Raw genomic sequence first — 18211 nt, 5'->3', positions numbered from 1 at the left:
TCTTGTAATCTGAATTACATTATCCAGCTAAAATTGAAATAATTACATCTAAGATATGAAATGAAAACTAAAATAAATTTATATTAGACATCTATGCTCTCTATAAGCACTTTTTTAAACCCATGATATTCGTTTTTGTTGAAGAGCATGATATTCTTAACAAATGCCTAAGTCTGTTGTTCTACGTTGTATATGCCTGATACTCAGATCTATTTCCAACAAAATCAGGGATTGAAATCAAAAGTAAAAAATATACTGAAGGAATATTAAAATTTGTATTCATATCACTCTGATATCTATTTTAATTTTGAAGTTTTTTTTTATTTGGTGCATGCCATGCACCACACCACTGTGACCATCACTGGGTTAGTCATGGGCCATAAAGTCAAAATAGCAAATTAATATTTAAAAGCATTAATGTACAAAGTTTTTATTGTTACAGAAGTTCACAATTTTATAGTCACTCCACAGAATCTACTCCTGTTAAAAAAAACAAAAACCACCCACTACACTTCATCTGACTGTATTAATTACATCCTGAAAATCAGTTTTGGTGATCCCCTGACAATACTGCTCAAAACAAATTTGCTAGTTGATTGGGATTATCTACAAAAATCATCTTCTAAAGAATGAAAAATTTATAATCTGTCCTTAGTGATTCTTATAGTACATGACTGACTCAAATGCAGTTCTCAGGAATACCATGCTGTTAATTTTTTTTAGTGACAGTTTATATGCACTTCTAAAGGCTTTGATGTTTTCAACACTTATGTTTTTTCCCTTCTAGAGCAACCCTTATTAATGTAGTGAATCCTTCCATATTCCTCAAAGCTGTCGTGGAAGTGCGTTGTTGTTAGATATGTTGGAGCCTTTGTCCTTTATTGATGTTCTTATGCATTAGCATTAGTAGTGAAAACTGGTGCAAGAAATTAAGATTATATAACATCAGCAAAAAAAAAAATAAATTAAATTAAATTAAATTAAAAAAAAAACATTTCCCATTTCACATATTCATTTTCTCCAATAGTTTGTCTAATTCTTCCTGATATGGGCCTGATATGCCTTCATCATTGTTATTGATAGGTGTAGGAAGCAGCAATGGGTCCAGCAGCAGACTCTTGTGGACTCCACTAATAGCATTGGTCCATGGAGCGGTGTCCATTGGTTGCCACTCTCTGTTTTCTCCTGCTCAGCCATTCCTTTGTCCATACCAGCGGCTTGCCCTCAATGCCACACTGCTCTAATTTGTACAGCAGTATTTTATGTGCAACAGTACAAAAAGCTTTCCAAAATCCAAATATATGATGTAAAAATTATTTTTTGCATCCATTTCCTTTGTGACCCACATAGTGTCCATCGGATTGGTCGGACGGGATTTCCCCTTAGCAGACCTGTGCTGTGTCTGAGGTCTAATTGGGGCCTTGTCTGGATGATCCGTCATTGCTTCTTTTGCCGGTGGCTCTGTTGTTTTCCTAGGAGCAGAAGTTGAACTAGCAGGTCTGTAGTTACTTGTGTACTCGTTTATTCTTCTTTGTGAATTGGATGTACTTTTGTGCATCTCCAGTCTGTGGAGATCTCCCCTGAGTTGGATGGTGCACTCATAGTTGTGGCTAAGGGTTTGCTTGCTTCCTTCTCTGGCTTACTTGGTATAGTTGGATGGATTCCATCCACCCAGGTGCCTTTCTTATGCTTGGCTTCAACAACTCCCCAGGGGCTCACATCTGGTAAGTATGGGCTTGGCACACCTAGGGTCCTGAGCTCTTTCTTGGTGATTCCTTCGTACACTCACTCTCTCTCTCTCTCTCTCTCTCTCTCTCTCTCTCTCTCTCTCTCTCTCTCTCTCTCTCTGTATTAAAGAATTTTTTTTTTTTTTTTTGGCTGGTGCAGCATAAACCTCAGGCTTCCTTGCACCATATAGCTAATAATAATAATAAATAATATTCCAAACTAAAAGAGTATAAAGCTTTCATGTCAGTTGCAAAGCCACTGACATGAGCTTTAGACTCTTTTATGCTGTAACACTCCATAATGAACTTATCTCCCTAGTCTCCTTAGCACAGTCACACTAAAATCAGAGACTACTCTGCATGTGAAGAGAAAATAATAAATGAAATGTGTCAATTGTTTCTGATGACTCCTGTAGAAAGTGAATTAAACAAGCAGATAGTTTAACAGTTCTGTTATTCATTAAGTACTTTCCCTTTGAACATAAATTGGCTTATGATCTGACCTAGTTTCTTATGGTTCGTATGAGATCTCTGAATACAAGATTTTAAGTAAAGTTCCTAAAAGGAAGAAAATCTCAGTCCTAGAGGTGTAGGAGTCATGGGTATATATAAAAGTTCTGTGAACTGTTTGATAAGCTGCAGCACTCCTGTAGTAACATGTCTTAGTATGTGCTATATATCATTAGAAGAGAGCATAATGGAAAAAAAAAGATCATTTGTGAAGTTAAGAGTGTTGTCATGGTTTAACAGAAGTCTGCATTTGCTACACATCCAACAAGACCATTTTGTGGCATGAATCAATTTCAGGCAGCAGTGAATTGGACTGCTGATTCTGTGTTATGACCACTGATCATAGGTCTTCATGGCTTTGGAACTTTTTTTTGTGAAGGCTATGCAAAATGTAATTTGTATTTTAAAACATCTACTGCACTGCAGGACCTTTTGGAAAAGAACTTTCCTACAGCATAATTGATGTAGTCTGCCATGTTCTGTTCCACAAACCCAAGTATATATTGGGTTTGTGGAACACAGTAACAGTAACCATTCAGTGACTCAAAATGGTTACTGTTACTAACAGTAACCATTTTGAATTTGTTCAATTTGATTGATTGTGTGTGGTTTTTTTTTTTTTTTTTTTGTCATAAGTCGTTGCTTTATGGTATTTTCTTATTCCAGTAAATGTTATTCTGTTCATCGTTAATGTTAATTACTCTGTTAATCTCTGGGATATCAGAGACATGGTGTCACATAGATAAGGAATGCATAATTTGAATTTGGGGAATACAATGTGTACAGAAAGGATAGAGAGGAGGGATTATGCTGTTAGTTAAGAAACATAAAATCTAAGGAAGTGCTTCCAGTTGACATAGATGGACAGTGCAAGGTTGAGTCAGTTTGGTGGGTCATAAGCACTTGGAAAGCAAAAACGAGGGTAGGAGTTTGTTATAGGCCTAATGACTCTGATGAGTACAATGAACAATTATACAGAGAAATAGAGTGGGCCAGTAAATCAGAGTGTCTTATAATGGGTGATTTTAATTCCCATATATTGACTGAAACTTGTGGGTTGGTTAATTGCACACTAGCAAGGCTTTTGTGGATTTATTGGATGATTTTTTTCTACAGCAGCATGTTAGAGAGGCAAACAGAGGGAGTAACACTCTTAATCTGATTATCAGCAGTGATTATTCATGCATTAAGAATTTACAGATAAAGGAACCAATAGGTGGCAGTGATCACAGTATACTGATGTGGGATTTACTTAAAGAAGTAACTACCATCAGGGGTAAATGGAAGGGTTTTTGCTTTTGTAAAGATGACTACAGTGGTCTCAGAAATTTTTTAAGTTCTATACAGTGGGACCAACTGATGATGTTACCAACAGCAAATTCTAAATGGGAAGCATTCAAGGAAGTAATCTTGGAAGATACTCGGCTTTTTGTTCCAACTAAGAAATACTGGCTCAAATGGATGTCAGATGAACTAATGAGACTCATGGCAGAGAAGGAAAATGGGCGGGATGCATATAAATTATCAGGTGACACAGAAACCTATGGTATATATATGCTAGTGCGTAATCAAGTCACAAAGGAGGTTAGGCAATGGATGTAAAGAAAAAAAAGAAAAATAAGTAAAGACTTCTTTACCTATATAAACTCTAAAAGGAAGTGGGATGAATCAGATTGGTCCACTTGATATCAATGGTTTCACTGTAGGTGATCATTCTCAGATAGCTATGAATTACAAACAGAGATCAAAGGGTGACACGAGTAATTACAGACCTGTTAGTTTAACTTTTGTTCCAGGGAAAATAATGGAGTCGCCGATTAAAGAAGCATTGCAGGATCATCTAGACAAGACAGCAGTAATAATTCAGACACAGCATGGGTTTGTTAAGGAGAAGTCTTGTCTGACCAATTTGATTGGATACTATGACATTGTCACAAAGGAACTGGATGCAAAAAATAATTTTGATATCATATACTTGTTTTTGATACTGTTGCTCATGGAAAAATACTCTACAAATTAGAGCAGTATGGTATTAAGGGCAAGTTGCTACAATGGATAAAAGGATGGTTGAGTGCGAGAAGACAGAGTGGTAATCAATGGATACTGCTCTTCGTGCACTAATGTTATTAGTGGTGTCTCTCAGGGTTCTGTGTTGGGACTATAGCATTGTATATTTATCATTGATATTGATGAAGATATATCAAGCTTAATATCAAAGTTTGCTGATTATACAAATTTTGGGAAGATTGTTAATAACATGCATGCTGCTGCAACAGGATCTGGAAAATTTGGGTATAAAGGGGTGAGAAGTGGCAAATAAAGTTTAACATTGACAAATGCAAAGTACTGCATATGGGTAGTGGGAATGAAAGAGACCTGGGAGTAATTGTGGTCAGATATGAAGTTTTCTGACAGTGCAGACAGGCTGCCCTGGTAGGTCATGGGGTCTTGTCAATGATATACAGGAATTTTTCTAGGAGTGATAAGGAGGTGATTATCCCCTTATATAAAGCAGTGGTCAGGCCAAACCTTGAGTACTGTATACAGGTCTGGAGGCCTCATTTTAGGACGGATGTAGAGGTTATAGAACCGGTATAGAGAAGGGCAACAAGACTGGTGAGGAAAACAAAGGGGTGCTCTTACGAAGAAAGGCTTAAGTTCTGGAAATTACAGCATCTGGAGATTAGTCACCTGTGAGGCAATCTGATTGAGGTGTATAAGGCCTTGAATGGATTGAGCAGGCTCAATGCTGATTGGATTCTTCCTCTTGCTCAGATTACTAACCTGAGGGGGCATAAACTGAAATTGAGGAAAGACAGTTGTTGAATAGATGTGTGAAAATTTTCCTTTAGCCTGCGGGTAGTTAATTGCTGGAACAAACTTCCATCTGTTATCGTGGAAGTTGACAGCTTAAATAAATTCAAGGCAGAACTAGACAAGCATTTGGAATGAGTGGATGGGTGAAATGGGAAGGGTTTTTTTTTTTTTTTTTTTGCTGATGCTTTCCTGCTTCTTATGCCTCTACTAATGCTAAATATTAGCATTTAGACACACCACTATGGATAGTGCAGTTTTGTCCTTTGAACATGTCACAGTTACTTTTCCACAGCTTTTGAATATGATGTGTTTTCTGTATTTTTTTTTTTTTTCACTCTCGTCTACAGCTGTGGACTATCCTGTTGACAGAGTAGCAAATGCAGATTTCTGTTAAATTGTTGATAGTGACCTACTTTTTAGCTGACATTTTTGCTATCAATCAGTTAGAGTTAGTGCTGCTAACTTTCAAGAAACACTACCAAGTATATTGCAAGCTTTCTTATAAAAATATTCGTAGTTCTTTTCCTGCCACCTATCAATCCTGCATGCCTACATTTCTAGCATAATGGTTTCCAAAGAATCACTCCCCTTCTTCCAACAGGGTTATGCATGGAATGCGGTAGTATGCATTTAAATTAAGCATGATACAAACCCATGTGATTACTAAATATAGTTACACTGTATTCATTTTCAAAATCGTTAGTCGTAAACTACTTCGATCATAGTGGTCATACTGTAATATAAAGAGACATTTGTTTTTTTATTTATCTTTAATCATGTCTTTAAATGACATATTTGCGTCGTAGGTGATACCATCACTTTATACACCAAAATAAAAATTTTAATAAATGAGCATCACATTACAAATCCTGTCTTGTTACAAATGAATCTAGACACTGGATTACAGATGCTGCTTAACAGGATGTCAGTAGTTTGAGAAAGGAAAATTTGTGCTCTTTGTTTTTGCATATTGTTCTTGTGAACAAGAACCTGGTTTATAACATGATCTTTATTTATGAAAATATTTATTGTTGTGTATAAAGAGTTGAAATAGTCAATTTCAATGCTTTATACACAAAAGTCAATTTTTTAAATATTAAACTGTATAGTATTAGGAGGATCTCAGCATATATGTCAGTGACAGCTTTAAGTTTGCTGCTTCAAATAACATTTAATTTCAAAGCACAGTATTAGTTAGACTATTAATTTTTGTAAAAATGTTTTACTTGAGGTAAGCATAATTTTGTCATTTTTATATCAGCTTCAGGTGAGCAGCCATCTCTTCATGCAAGCCTAATGCAGCGGATGTCAGATGTTCTCACCAGAATATTCACTGGTTCTTCTCAGTCACGCTTACGTTCTGCATCTGCAGATTCTTCCTCTGTTTCTCTTGCTAGTGCTTCTCAGCTCATTGATAGTGTTGGTGCTGAAGGAAGTGAGCATTCCAGTCTTCCCTCAACCCTTCCAACAAATGATGAAGGTTTGATTTAATTTTACTAAACTGTTTAAAATATTAAGTTATGATAATTATTCTGAATATGAGAGTTTTTATTGTATAAAATATCAAGTAATCTGAAATTGTTCAATTTATATGCCTTCACTCTTCATTGAATAATCTCATTAAAATAATCCAGACTAATTCTGCATGAGAAAAATAAATAACATTAGCAGTAACCTTAAATGGATCGGTTGCTTTCAAATTAGAGTAAAATTTTGTTACAACCAATTTCTCAGATTGTGTGTGAATCATTTCATTATACTGAAATTTAAAATTTAATTATTTCAGAGGAATTATTATTTGCATAAATTAATTCTGTTGCACTTTTCTAATACAGTGTGCCTCCGTAGCCAGGTGGGAAGGAGCAGCAGTGCGTAGCACATGCTTCTTGATTAGACCGGGGTTCGAGCTTGTCACCACCAAATACGGAGGATGCGGAAAGGTCAGGGAATGACCACCACATTTCCCGGAGCAATATGGCCTTAGTTGCTAATGCTCCTAAAAAAAAAAAAAAAAAAAACAAATAACAAGAAATACATTTAATGAAATTTTAACTGTAACCAAAATATTTCTAAGTTCCAGTTGACTTCTCTTATTATGATTATGCTTTGTAAGTCACATTTGAATGAAATTTTTTTGGCAAAAAATCCAGTATAAAAGAATTGTTTTCAGAGTCTACTAATGCTTAAATTTACTGGTTTGCAACAAAAGAACTTTTTTTTTTGGAAAATTATGATTGGCATTGTGTAGTCCAAATTATAAATATGATTATGAGAGCATTTGTTTGAAGAAAAATATGGAAGTATGGAATTCAGTATTACACCCTCTGTTTTCCAAATTTTTGAATTAATCATATGTCCCTCCCCCCCCAGAACACCCACAAAATGAAAACTGCTTCGGTGTTCCACAAAAAAAAAAAAAAAAAAAAAATTGACAAAACAGGAGGTCCTGGACCAGCCTTGTTCTGGGATCTTCTCTCACCCCTTCCAACAAATGATCATAATTTTTCTAAACTAAAATATTAAAATATTTTAATAACTTAATATTTAATTTAAAATATTGTTGTGAATATGAGTGTTTTTTGGCAGGTGGTTCTTACTGCTAAGATCAACTACATTCCAATAAGTCTCCTTCCCTTTGCCCCTGGTACAAGGTCAAGACTTATTGAAAATGTGGGTATGATACTTCAAGTGAACTGGGCATCCCATTTGTGTACGCTAATTCCTGAGTGGGCATCCCTCAAAGGACTCTGTAGTGGGTGAGGTACTTAACACATCTGAAATTTTCATTTTACCCCTATGAGTAATAGAAATCCTTCTCTTTCTTCTGAGGGGCCCCAACAAGGCCCCCTATCTAATCAAAATGAAAATACTGCAAATACTTCTGTAAGAAGAACCTGAACTGAGTGCACACCACCATCAGTGACACTGTTTTTCCCCATTTTCCATTGCACTGGAGAGCAGTCAATCAGGAAAATGTCACTCTTCTTCATCCAGAAAGGATTAGAAGGGTTGGCAAGATCACACGAATACTTAAACAGGCTGCATTATGGAGTCCTTTTAGTCGGAGCTTCAAGTACAAAACATGCCAGAAAAAAACCTGAAAGCTGTATTGATAGGGAGAATACTTATCATCAGAACCCTCACAACACTCTGAACTTTGGGTTTTTTGTATTGGTATGATATCAAGGATCGTCATGTTTCTGAAGAAGAGATTTACTCTGAATTGAAAGATCAAGGAGGGGATCTTGTTCCCACTTGATTTCTCATCCTTACATTCAACACCCCACAGCCTCCAAATTCCATCAAAGCAGGCTACTTAAACTGCCCAGTGAGGTTTTACATTCCAAACCCGCCATGTTTGTTTTAGATGTCAAAAGTATGGCCATTCACAAACAGCTTGATAACCCTGTCTGCTGGTGCACTATGGCCATAGTTGCCGGCCTAATAAATCCCTACACCAACAACAACCCTGCCTGTGCTCAATGTGGTGCAAAAGACCACGAGAGCAAGGGGTGTTCAGCTTCCAAACCAATCTGTGCAAGTTGCTAAGCAGAGCACCCTGCAGGCAATGGTGAAAGTGATTCTTGTGCTGTTTTATTGAAATATTTGTTATAGGCATAATGGAGATTGTGCAAGGCTCATGCAGTTGAATTTTTTTCAGCATGGTCTGTGCTTGTTAACCGGAGAGATTGCTTCTACAGGGATGGAGTACACTTAAATAGAAAGGGTGCAAGAATATTTGCTGATGCTATCGAGGCAGTGTTAGATGGGTTGGAAAACTGCTAACTTGGAGGGATACACAGACTAAAAGATTAACATGGCTACAGGCAGAGGCAGGAGTGATTCTTGCACTGCCACTATTAGAATGAGCAGTAGCCTGGAAAGCAAGTTGCTGGGGATTTCCAGGAAACAAATAAATATATGAGCTCTGTTAGGGTAACTAACAGTAGGAACAGGTGCATGTATACTTCCGTATACACCAATGCTAGAAGTATAGTTAATAAATTTGATTAGTCTGAAGTGCTGGTCAAGACATTAAAGGCAGATATTGTTGGGATATCAGACATGTGGTTCCACACAGGTATAAGCAGTGCAGAATTAGAATTTGGGGAGTACAATGTGTACAGAAAGGATAGACTGGATGGGAAGGGAGGAGGGGTTCTGCTGTTAGTTAAGAAACATAAAATCTAAGGAAGTGCATCTAATTGACATTGGTGGACAATGCAATGTTGAATCAGTGTGGTGTGAGATAAGCACTGGGAAAGTGGAAATCAGAGTAGGAGTGTGTTATAGGCCTAATGAATCTGATAAGTACAATGAGCAGTTGTGCAGAGAAATAGTGGGTCACTAAATCAGAATGTCTTATAATGGGGGATTTTAACTTTCCACATATTGACTGGAACTTGGGGAGGAGTAGTCACTCACACACTAGCAAGACTTGCGGATTTATTGGATGGTTGGTTTCTGCAGCAGCATATTTGAGAGGCAACCAGAGGGAGTAATACTCTTGATCTGATTATTAGCAGTAATTATTCATGCATTAAGAATTTACAGAAAAAGGAACCACTGGGTGACAGTGATCACAGTGTACTGATGTGGGATTTACTTAAAGATGTAACTACCATGAATGATAAAGGGGAAGGGCTTTTGCTTTCGTAAAGGTGACTGCAGTGGTCTCAGACAGTTTTTAAATTCAATACAGTGGGATCAACTGATGATGTTGCCAACAGGGCATTCTAAATGGGAAGCCTTTAGAGACTTAATCTTAAAGGCTACTAGGTTTTTTGTACCAACTAAGAAATACTATTCAAGGTTTAGGCCTAAATAGATGTCAGATGATTTAATGAGGCTCGTGGCAGAGAAGAAAACTGCGTGGGATGCATGTTAATTATCAGGTGATACAGAAGTCTATGGCAGATATAAGCTAGTCTGTAATCAAATCACAGTGAATGTTAGGCAAGCGAAGGCAGATTACAAAAAATCTCTGGCAAAGGATGCAAAGAAAAACAGCGAAGAGTTCTTTATTTATGTAAATTATAGAAGGAAAGGGATGAATCAGATTGGTCCACTTAACATAGATGGGTTGACTATTGATGATCATGCTCAGGTAGCTGATAAACTGAATGAGTATTTTGCATCTACATTCTCACATAAGTAGTTATTCAAGTAGGGGATTGCCAGAAGCTTATCAAACTCTAACATGGAGCTAAGTGATATTGTAATAACTGAGAGCAAAGTGGAGGAGAAATTGTTGAAGTTAAATGTAAGGAAGGCACTTGTGGTGGTGGGATCTATCCAGTTATATTAAAGAAGGCAGCAAAGAAAGTAAGCAAACCCTTAGCCATAATTATGAGAGCATCATTAGAGTCAGGGGAGGTCCCCATGGACTGGAAGTGTGCAAATGTATCCTCATTTCACACAGGGTGTTCAAAACATGACGTAAGTAATTATTGACCTGTTAGTTTAAATTGTTTCTGAGGAAAATGGTGTCACTGGTTAAAGAAGCATTGCAGGATCATCTAGACAAGGCTGCACTAGTAGTTAAGATACAGCATGGGTTTGTTAACAGGAGGTCTTGTTTAACCAATTTGATTGGATACTATGATGTGGTCACAAAGGAACTGGATGCAAAAAATAATTTTGATATCATATACTTGGATTTCAGGAAAGCTTTTGATACTGTTGCACATGGAAGATTGCTCTACAAATTGGAGCAGTGTGGCATTAAAGGGAAGTTGCTACAATGGATAAAAGGATGGTTGAGTTTGAGATGACAGAGAGGGGTAATAAATGGACACTGCTCTTTGTGGACTAATGTCATTAGTCCACAAAGAGCCCAGGGTTCGGTGTTGGGGCCATTTCTCGATATCATCGATATCATTGATAAATGATATCGATGAAGGTATATCAGACTTAATGTCCAAGTTTGCAGATGATACAAAAGTTGGCAGGGTTGGTAATGACAGTAAAGACAATAATCTACTGCAACAGGATCTAGAAAAGTTAGGCAGATGGGTTGAAAAGTGGCAATTGGATTTTAACATTGACAAATTTAAAGTACTGCGTATGGGTAGCAGTAATCGAAGAGAAACATACCTGCTGTGTGGTAGTACCACACAACAGGTATGTGTGGTTTCATTCTCCACTTCCCTGAATAGGGAAGTGGAGAATGAAAAAGACTTGGTGTTAATTGTGCAGTCAGATATAAAGTTCTCTGAGCAATGCAAATGGGCTGCCAGAGCAGGTCATGGAGCCTTGTCAGTGATATACAGGAGTTTTTTTTTTATCAGGGATAAGGACGTGATTATCCCCTTGTATCCCAAATTCACAAAGGAGGATCAAAAGGTAACTTGAGTAATTATACACCTGTTAGTTTAAATTCTGTTTCTGGGAAAATAATGGAGTGTCTGGTTAAAGAAGTAATGCTGAAACATCTAAATAAGAATGCAATTATAGTAGTCATATCATGGATTTGTTAATGGCTAGTCTTGTTTGACCAGTCTGATTGGATACTGTAATGCAGTAACAAAGGAAGTGGATGAAAAAAATAATTTTGATACTGTTGGACATAAAAGGCTGCTTTGCATTTTGGAGCAGTATGGCGTTAAAGGCAAGTTCTGCTATGGATTAAGTAATGGTTGAGCAGGTAGAAGTGTGAGATAAATGTGATTATTAATCGACACTGTTCGTCTTGGACTAATATCATTAGTGTAGTCTCCCATTCTTGTTTTCTATGTATATTATTAATTATATAGATGGAGGTATATCAGGCTTAATATTTAAGTTTGCATATGATACAAAGTTTGGCAGGGATTGGTTGGTTGTATCTGGTTATTATTATTATTGTCGGTCAAGGAACTCTCGTATTATATTATAGGTGTTCAGAATTGCGGCTTTCTGGAGTTCCATGTAGGTGTTCTCTGGGAGGCCTATTGCTACTGAGTTTTCATTGAGGCTCTTTGGCACCTTACTGGTGGTTGACACAGTGATCAGAATGGTCATTACTTGTTCCATATGCCACATAACTTTGACTTCCTGTCTTAGGTCTGTGTACTTCCTGATCTTTTCTTCGTGTTTTTTCTGGAGGTTACTGGTGTTGGGTGGAATCATCTTGTCTGTTATGATGGTATGGTCCCAGTATAGTCTATGTGTAGAGGTCTCTAGTATGGCCCGAGACTTGTAATCATAATATGGTAAACTTTCTTTGATCAGCTGGTATTTTTTCGTGCTAGCTTTTGATGTATCATCCTTGCTACCTGGTCATGTTGGGGTACAAGTAAACACACGGGTAATGTTAGGGTACCTAAGAAAAAGAACAGGTTCGTGTATACTTGCGTGTACACCAATGCTAGGAGTTTGGTAAATAAATTTGATGAATTTGAGGTATTGCTCAAAGCATCAAAGGCGGATATTGTTGGGATATCAGAGATGTGGTGACACACAGATATAAGTAATGCAGAACTGGAATTTGGGGAGTACAACGTCTACAGAAAGGATAGACAGGATAGGAAGGGAGGAGGGGTTATGCTATTAGTTAAGAAACACATAAAATCCAAGGAAGTGAAGCCAGTCGACCTCGCTGGACGGTGCAGTGTTGAGTCAGTTTGGTGTGACATAAGCATTGGGGGATCAAAATTGAGAGTAGGAGTGTGCTATAGACCTAATGACTCTGATGAGTATAATAAGAAACTGTACAGGGAAATAGAGTGAGCCAGTAAATCAGAGAGTCTTATAATGGGGGATTTTAATTTCCCAGATATTGACTGGAATTTGTGGGTTGGTCACTCACACACTAGCAAGGCTTTTGTGGATTTATTCAATGATTGTTTTCTAAATCAGCATGTTCTGGAAGCAAGTAGAGGGAGCAGTACTCTTGATTTGATTATCAGTAGTGATTCTTCATGCATTACGAACTTGCAGATATAGGAACCACTAGGTGGCAGTGATCACAGTGTGCTGACGTGGGATTTACTCAAGGAGGTAACTACTATCAGGGATAAAGGGAAGGGTTATTGCTTTCATAAAGGCGACTACGATGGTCTGAGACAGTATTTAAATTCTGTACAGTGGGACCAACTGATGATGTTACCAACAACAAACTCAAAATGGGAAGCATTCAAAGAACTTATCTTGGAAGCTACTAGGCTTTTCATACCAACTAAAAAATATTGTTCAAGGTTCAGGCCTAAATGGATGTCAGATGAACTAATGAGCCATATGGCAGAGAAGAAAAATGCATGGGATACATATAAATTAACATGTGATACAGAAGCCTATGATAGATATAAGTTGATCTGTAACCACGTTACAAAGGAGGTTAGGCAGGTGAAGGGAGATTACGAGAAATCTTTGGCAAGGGATGCAAAGAAAAACAGCAAGGAGTTCTTCACTTATGTAAACTCTAGAAGGAAGGGGATGAATCAGATTGGTCCACTTGATATCAATGGTTCAACTGTTCATGGTCCTGCTCAGGTAGCTAACAAACTAAATCAATATTTTACATCTACATTCACACATGAGGAGTTATTCAGGAAGGGGAATGCCATAGATGAAGTAAACATTGGCAGTGAGCTAGATGATCTTGTAATAATTGAGAGTAAAGTGGAGTAGAAATTGTTGAAGATAAATACAAGAAAGGCACCTGGGGTGAATGGGATCTATCCAGTTATATTAAAGGAGGCAGCAAAGGAAGTAAGCAATCTGTTAGCCATAATTATGAGAGCTTCCTTGGACTCAGGGGAGGTACCCACAGACTGGAGATGTGCAAATGTTATCCCAATTCACAAAGGAGGATCAAAAGCTGACACAAGTAATTATAGACCTGTGAGTTTAACTTCTGTTCCAGGAAAATTAATGGAAGTACTGGTTAAAGAAGCACTGCAGGATCATCTTGACAAGAATTCAGTTATAGCTCAGACACAGCATGGTTTTGTTAAGGGAAGGTCTTGCCTGACCAATTTGATTGGATATTATGATGTAGTCACAAAAGAATTGGATGCAGGGAATAACTTTGATATTATATATTTGGATCTTAGAAAGGCTTTTGATACTGTTGCACATGGAAGACTGCTGCACAAATTGGAGCAGTGTGGCATTGGTGGCAAATTGTTGCTATGGATAAAGGGATGGTTGAGTGGCAGAAGACAGAGTGGTAATTAATGGACACTGCTCATCATGGACTAATGTTATTAGTGGAGTCCCTCAGGGCTCAGTGTTGGGTCCATTGTTGTTTTCTGTATTTATAAATAATATTCATGATGGTATATCAAGCTTAATGTCCAAGTTTGCAGACGATACAAAGGTTGGCAGGGTTGTTAAGGACGCTACTGACGCTATGGTGCTGTAACAGGATCTGGAAAGGTTGAGCAGATGGGCTGAGAGGTGGCAAATGGAGTTTAACATTGACAAATGTAAAGTACTACATATGGGAAATAGCAACCCCAGAGCAACGTATCAACTTTGTGTACTACACTGACAGTGGTAGAGAATGAAAAGGACCTGGGGGTAATTGTGGAGGCAGATATGAAGTTCTCTGAGCAGTGCAGACGGGCTGCAAGAGTAGCTCAGTAAGCTTAGAATAAAAGTAGTTTCCAGTAAGCTTAGAATTAAACATGGTGTCTTATCAATGATATAGAGGAATTTTTCTAGCAGGGATAGGGAGGTGATTATTCCCTTGTATAAGGCAATGGTCAGGCCGCAATTAGTACTGTATACAGGTCTGGAGGCCTCATTTCAAGAAGGATGTAGAGCTGCTGGAACGAGTACAGAGAAGGGCAACAAGGTTAGTGAATGGAACGAAGGGTTGCTCTAACGAAGAAAGGCTTAAGTTTTGCAAATTACAGTGTCTGGAGACTAGGCACTGGCGAGGTGATCTGATAGAGGTGTACAAAGCCTTGAATGGTTTGAGCATGCTCAATGCTGATGGGATACTTCCTCTTGCTCAGAATAATCACCTGAGAGGGCATAAATTCAAATTGAGGAAAGACAGATGTAGGATAGATGTGCGGAAATTTGCCTTTAGTCTAGCCAGCGGGTAGTTGGATGGTGGAACAGACTTCCATCCCTCGTTATGAAAGTTGATAGCCTAAATAAATTTAAGGCTCAGCTGAGCAGGTATTTCGAACGAACGGAGGGGTGAAGTGGAAGGTTTTTTTTTTTTTTTGGCTGATGCTGCATAAGCTTGCTTTGTTGCATCATATGCCTCTACTAATGCTAATGTCTGTGAATGTACTCCGTCTGGGCGATCACGCTGCATCGTGCTGTGATCTGCTAGATTGTTTCTGGGCCAGGTGGCATTGACAACATGTGTCACCTGTTATTCCATGGTCCTTGGCAATGTATTTCCTGTAGTTTCTGATATTGATTATTTGACCTTGGATGGCGAGCATGAATCCTTCTGTCTCAGGGAAGAGCTTTCCATTCGTGAGCCAAGTGTTGGAAGCCATCTTATCTATGCAGTGTCTGCCCTGGAGTGACATCTTTGCCCATCTTTCTGTCTTTGTTTCTTTTGTCAGTGTGAGTGTGGTCTCCTTGTTGAGGTTGAGCATTGTATGCTGTTTGTCTATCTTTCTCATGGCTTGGTAGATTGGTGCTGTATTTTCCTGGAAGTAATCCCACAGGTTCTTAATCGCTTTCTCTTCAGTGAGGTCAGTCAATTCCCCCTTTTCTTCTTTAAGGGTTATGGTTAGTCTCTGGATGGCTAACTTCAGGTGGCATTGGCCTCTTGGTCATCATTATCCTGGTTGATCTCATAATATCCCCCAGCTTGGGGTTTGTCCAATCTATGATTCCGAAGGAGTATATTAGTACTGGGGCTGCATAAGTGTTTTTTATGGCTGTGACCATTTTCCTGCCATTCAGCTGTGATTTTAGTAGTCTTCTCAGTCTTTTATGGTATTCTCAGTGAGGTGGGCCTTCATCTCCTTGTGTTCTAACTGGTGGTCCTGCATCATTCCCAGATATTTGTAGGTCTCTCCCTATAGTATGGCTTCAGTCCTTTCACTTGTTGTTCAGCTGTTAGTTTCTTCCAATCTGATGTCCTTGAAGGCCAAATTGCATCCTGATGTCAGTGTTGAACTCTTTGGTGATTCAGAGTAGCTGTTGGAGTTTATTTTTGGTTGTGGCATAGAGTTTGATATCATCCATGTTGTGCATTATATGCCTAAGTTGCTGATGCACCAACAAATCTAAAAACAACACTGTCCATGTACATCAGGTGAGAGAGGATGTACAGGTTCTTTCTGCCTTCTTTTAGGGTATTATTATTGTTATTAGGGTCAGTAGTAGTGGCATATGATGCAAGAAAAAAAGCTTATAAAGCATCAGCCAAAAAAAAAAAAAAAAAACCATATCACCTGTCCAAGTTTTCTAGTCTGTAAGACACTGCAATTGAAAAGTGTATAATATATACAAAATATAAAAAACTGGATGTTTGCAATGGGGAGGAGGGAATAAGTGAAAAATAACTGATATAACATGTGGAAGCTAACTGAAAATTTGATTTTTATATACATAACCTGATAATAACATTTTATGATTGATAATATTAATGCCTTACTAAAGTGATATTGAAGATAAGTCAATGGAAATAAGTAAGCTTAGAATAAAACCTTCTGATATTGGAAGCTGTAGTTTCAGTATCACTAACCGTACCTTTTCCTAATGTACCGTATTTTCCCATGTATAAGATGCACCTTAATTTTGGGGCCCGAAATTTGAAAAAAAATGTATTACATAAATTTATTAAACTCAAGTTTTATTCATCATAAAATTCATACAACTCATCACTGTCAAAACTCCCATCCATTAAAAAGTAAAAAAAAGTAAAGTGCAGCCATTATCAACCCACTGCAGGGTGGAAGCCTCCTCAACAATTCATGCTGAGGGAAATGGACCATAATCTGCCACGCTGGTCCAGTGCGGGTTGGCAGATCGACCGTATTCAGCAGTCAGGGGCTTGAACCCCGGTCTACTCGAAGAGCGTGTGCTACTGCACTCCCGCTCCTGCCCGCTCGGCTACGGAGGCCGTCCCCATCCATTAGCTTGTCCTCATCTGTGTCTGATGACGAATCACTGTCTTCATATATTGCCTCGTCCTCAGTTGCATCTATGGAATTTGAAATGCCACACTTCTTAAATGACTTGACAACGATCTCAATCTTGATATTATCCCAGGATCTTTTCACCCAGGTACAAACTTCTCCTATAGTTGGTTTCTTCACTCTTCCTGCTGGTGTCAAATTGTCCCCAGAAGACTTCATCCTTTGGTTCCATTCGTCTCTCATGTCAGCTTTGAAGGGTTTGTTAATGCTGACATCAAGTGGTTGGAGCTGGGATGTTGAAGCCTCCAGGTATGATGGAAAGTTTTGTTTTTGGCTCTGTAGCAGTCTTCTTCTTTGTGTTTTTTGTTTTGTGAGCCCTGAACTGATTAAGCACCAATAGGGTTGGTTTGTGTAAGATCCCGCCTGGTCTCCTGCTCCAAACTTTCTCAAACCAGATCTTCATCCCATCCTGATCCATCCAACCCTTGTCATGAACATGGACAATGTCTCCTCGAGGAATGTCTTCTTTTGGCATTGTTTTGCGTTTGAAAATCAGCATAGGAGGCAGCTTGGTTCTGTCAGCACAACAAGCTAGAACAGTGTTGGCGAACCTATGACACGTGGGTCAGATACTGACCCACGAAGGCTTTGTAAGTAACCCACGCGCACGCGTTTATTGTAATATTGGCCTACTTTTTTAAATTAGAACAGAGAGAAAAGATAATCGAAAATATTAAACAATTATAAAATATAAATATGTAATGTCAGATTTATAAAAAAAAATAAATAAAAATAAACAGAATGATTCACAAACAAGTGTTTTAAAAACTTTTTTGACTCCGAAAAATAACATTACAGCTGCTAGTCTTCAAGTAACCCATTGCATTGCTCGCCATGGGAAACCTCTTTCAGAAGGAGTTTGTAAAACAAGCATTTTTAGAATGTAGTTCTACTGTTTTCAGATTTTAAGGAAAAAGACTCGATTATAAAGCATATAAATGAGTTACCAATAAGTCGCAATACTATTAAAGATCGAGTAATAGAATTAGAAATAAATATTTCTTCTCAAATACATAACGACTTAAAGTCTGTAGAAATGTATTCGATTGCTTTAGA

The 18211-nt window shown here is 38.0% G+C and overlaps 1 protein-coding gene across 3 annotated transcripts in view; it reads left to right on the top strand.

The window, feature by feature from the left end:
- The window catches only part of LOC150091388 (DDB1- and CUL4-associated factor 6-like), a 405008-nt gene that overhangs the window by 212919 nt on the left and 173878 nt on the right, over positions 1 to 18211 (top strand). For all 3 annotated transcript variants that reach the window (XM_090375313.1, XM_090375305.1, XM_090375299.1), the window contains exon 11: positions 6316 to 6534. In XM_090375313.1, coding sequence (XP_090231439.1) covers positions 6316 to 6534 — 219 coding nt within the window. The remainder of the gene's footprint in view (positions 1 to 6315; positions 6535 to 18211) is intronic.

Source organism: Mastigoproctus giganteus, chromosome 1 (genome assembly GCF_048544385.1).
Source record: "Mastigoproctus giganteus isolate SK-2022 chromosome 1, ASM4854438v1, whole genome shotgun sequence".
NCBI lineage: Eukaryota > Metazoa > Arthropoda > Arachnida > Uropygi > Thelyphonidae > Mastigoproctus > Mastigoproctus giganteus.
This window is presented reverse-complemented; position numbering and strand designations above follow the sequence as displayed.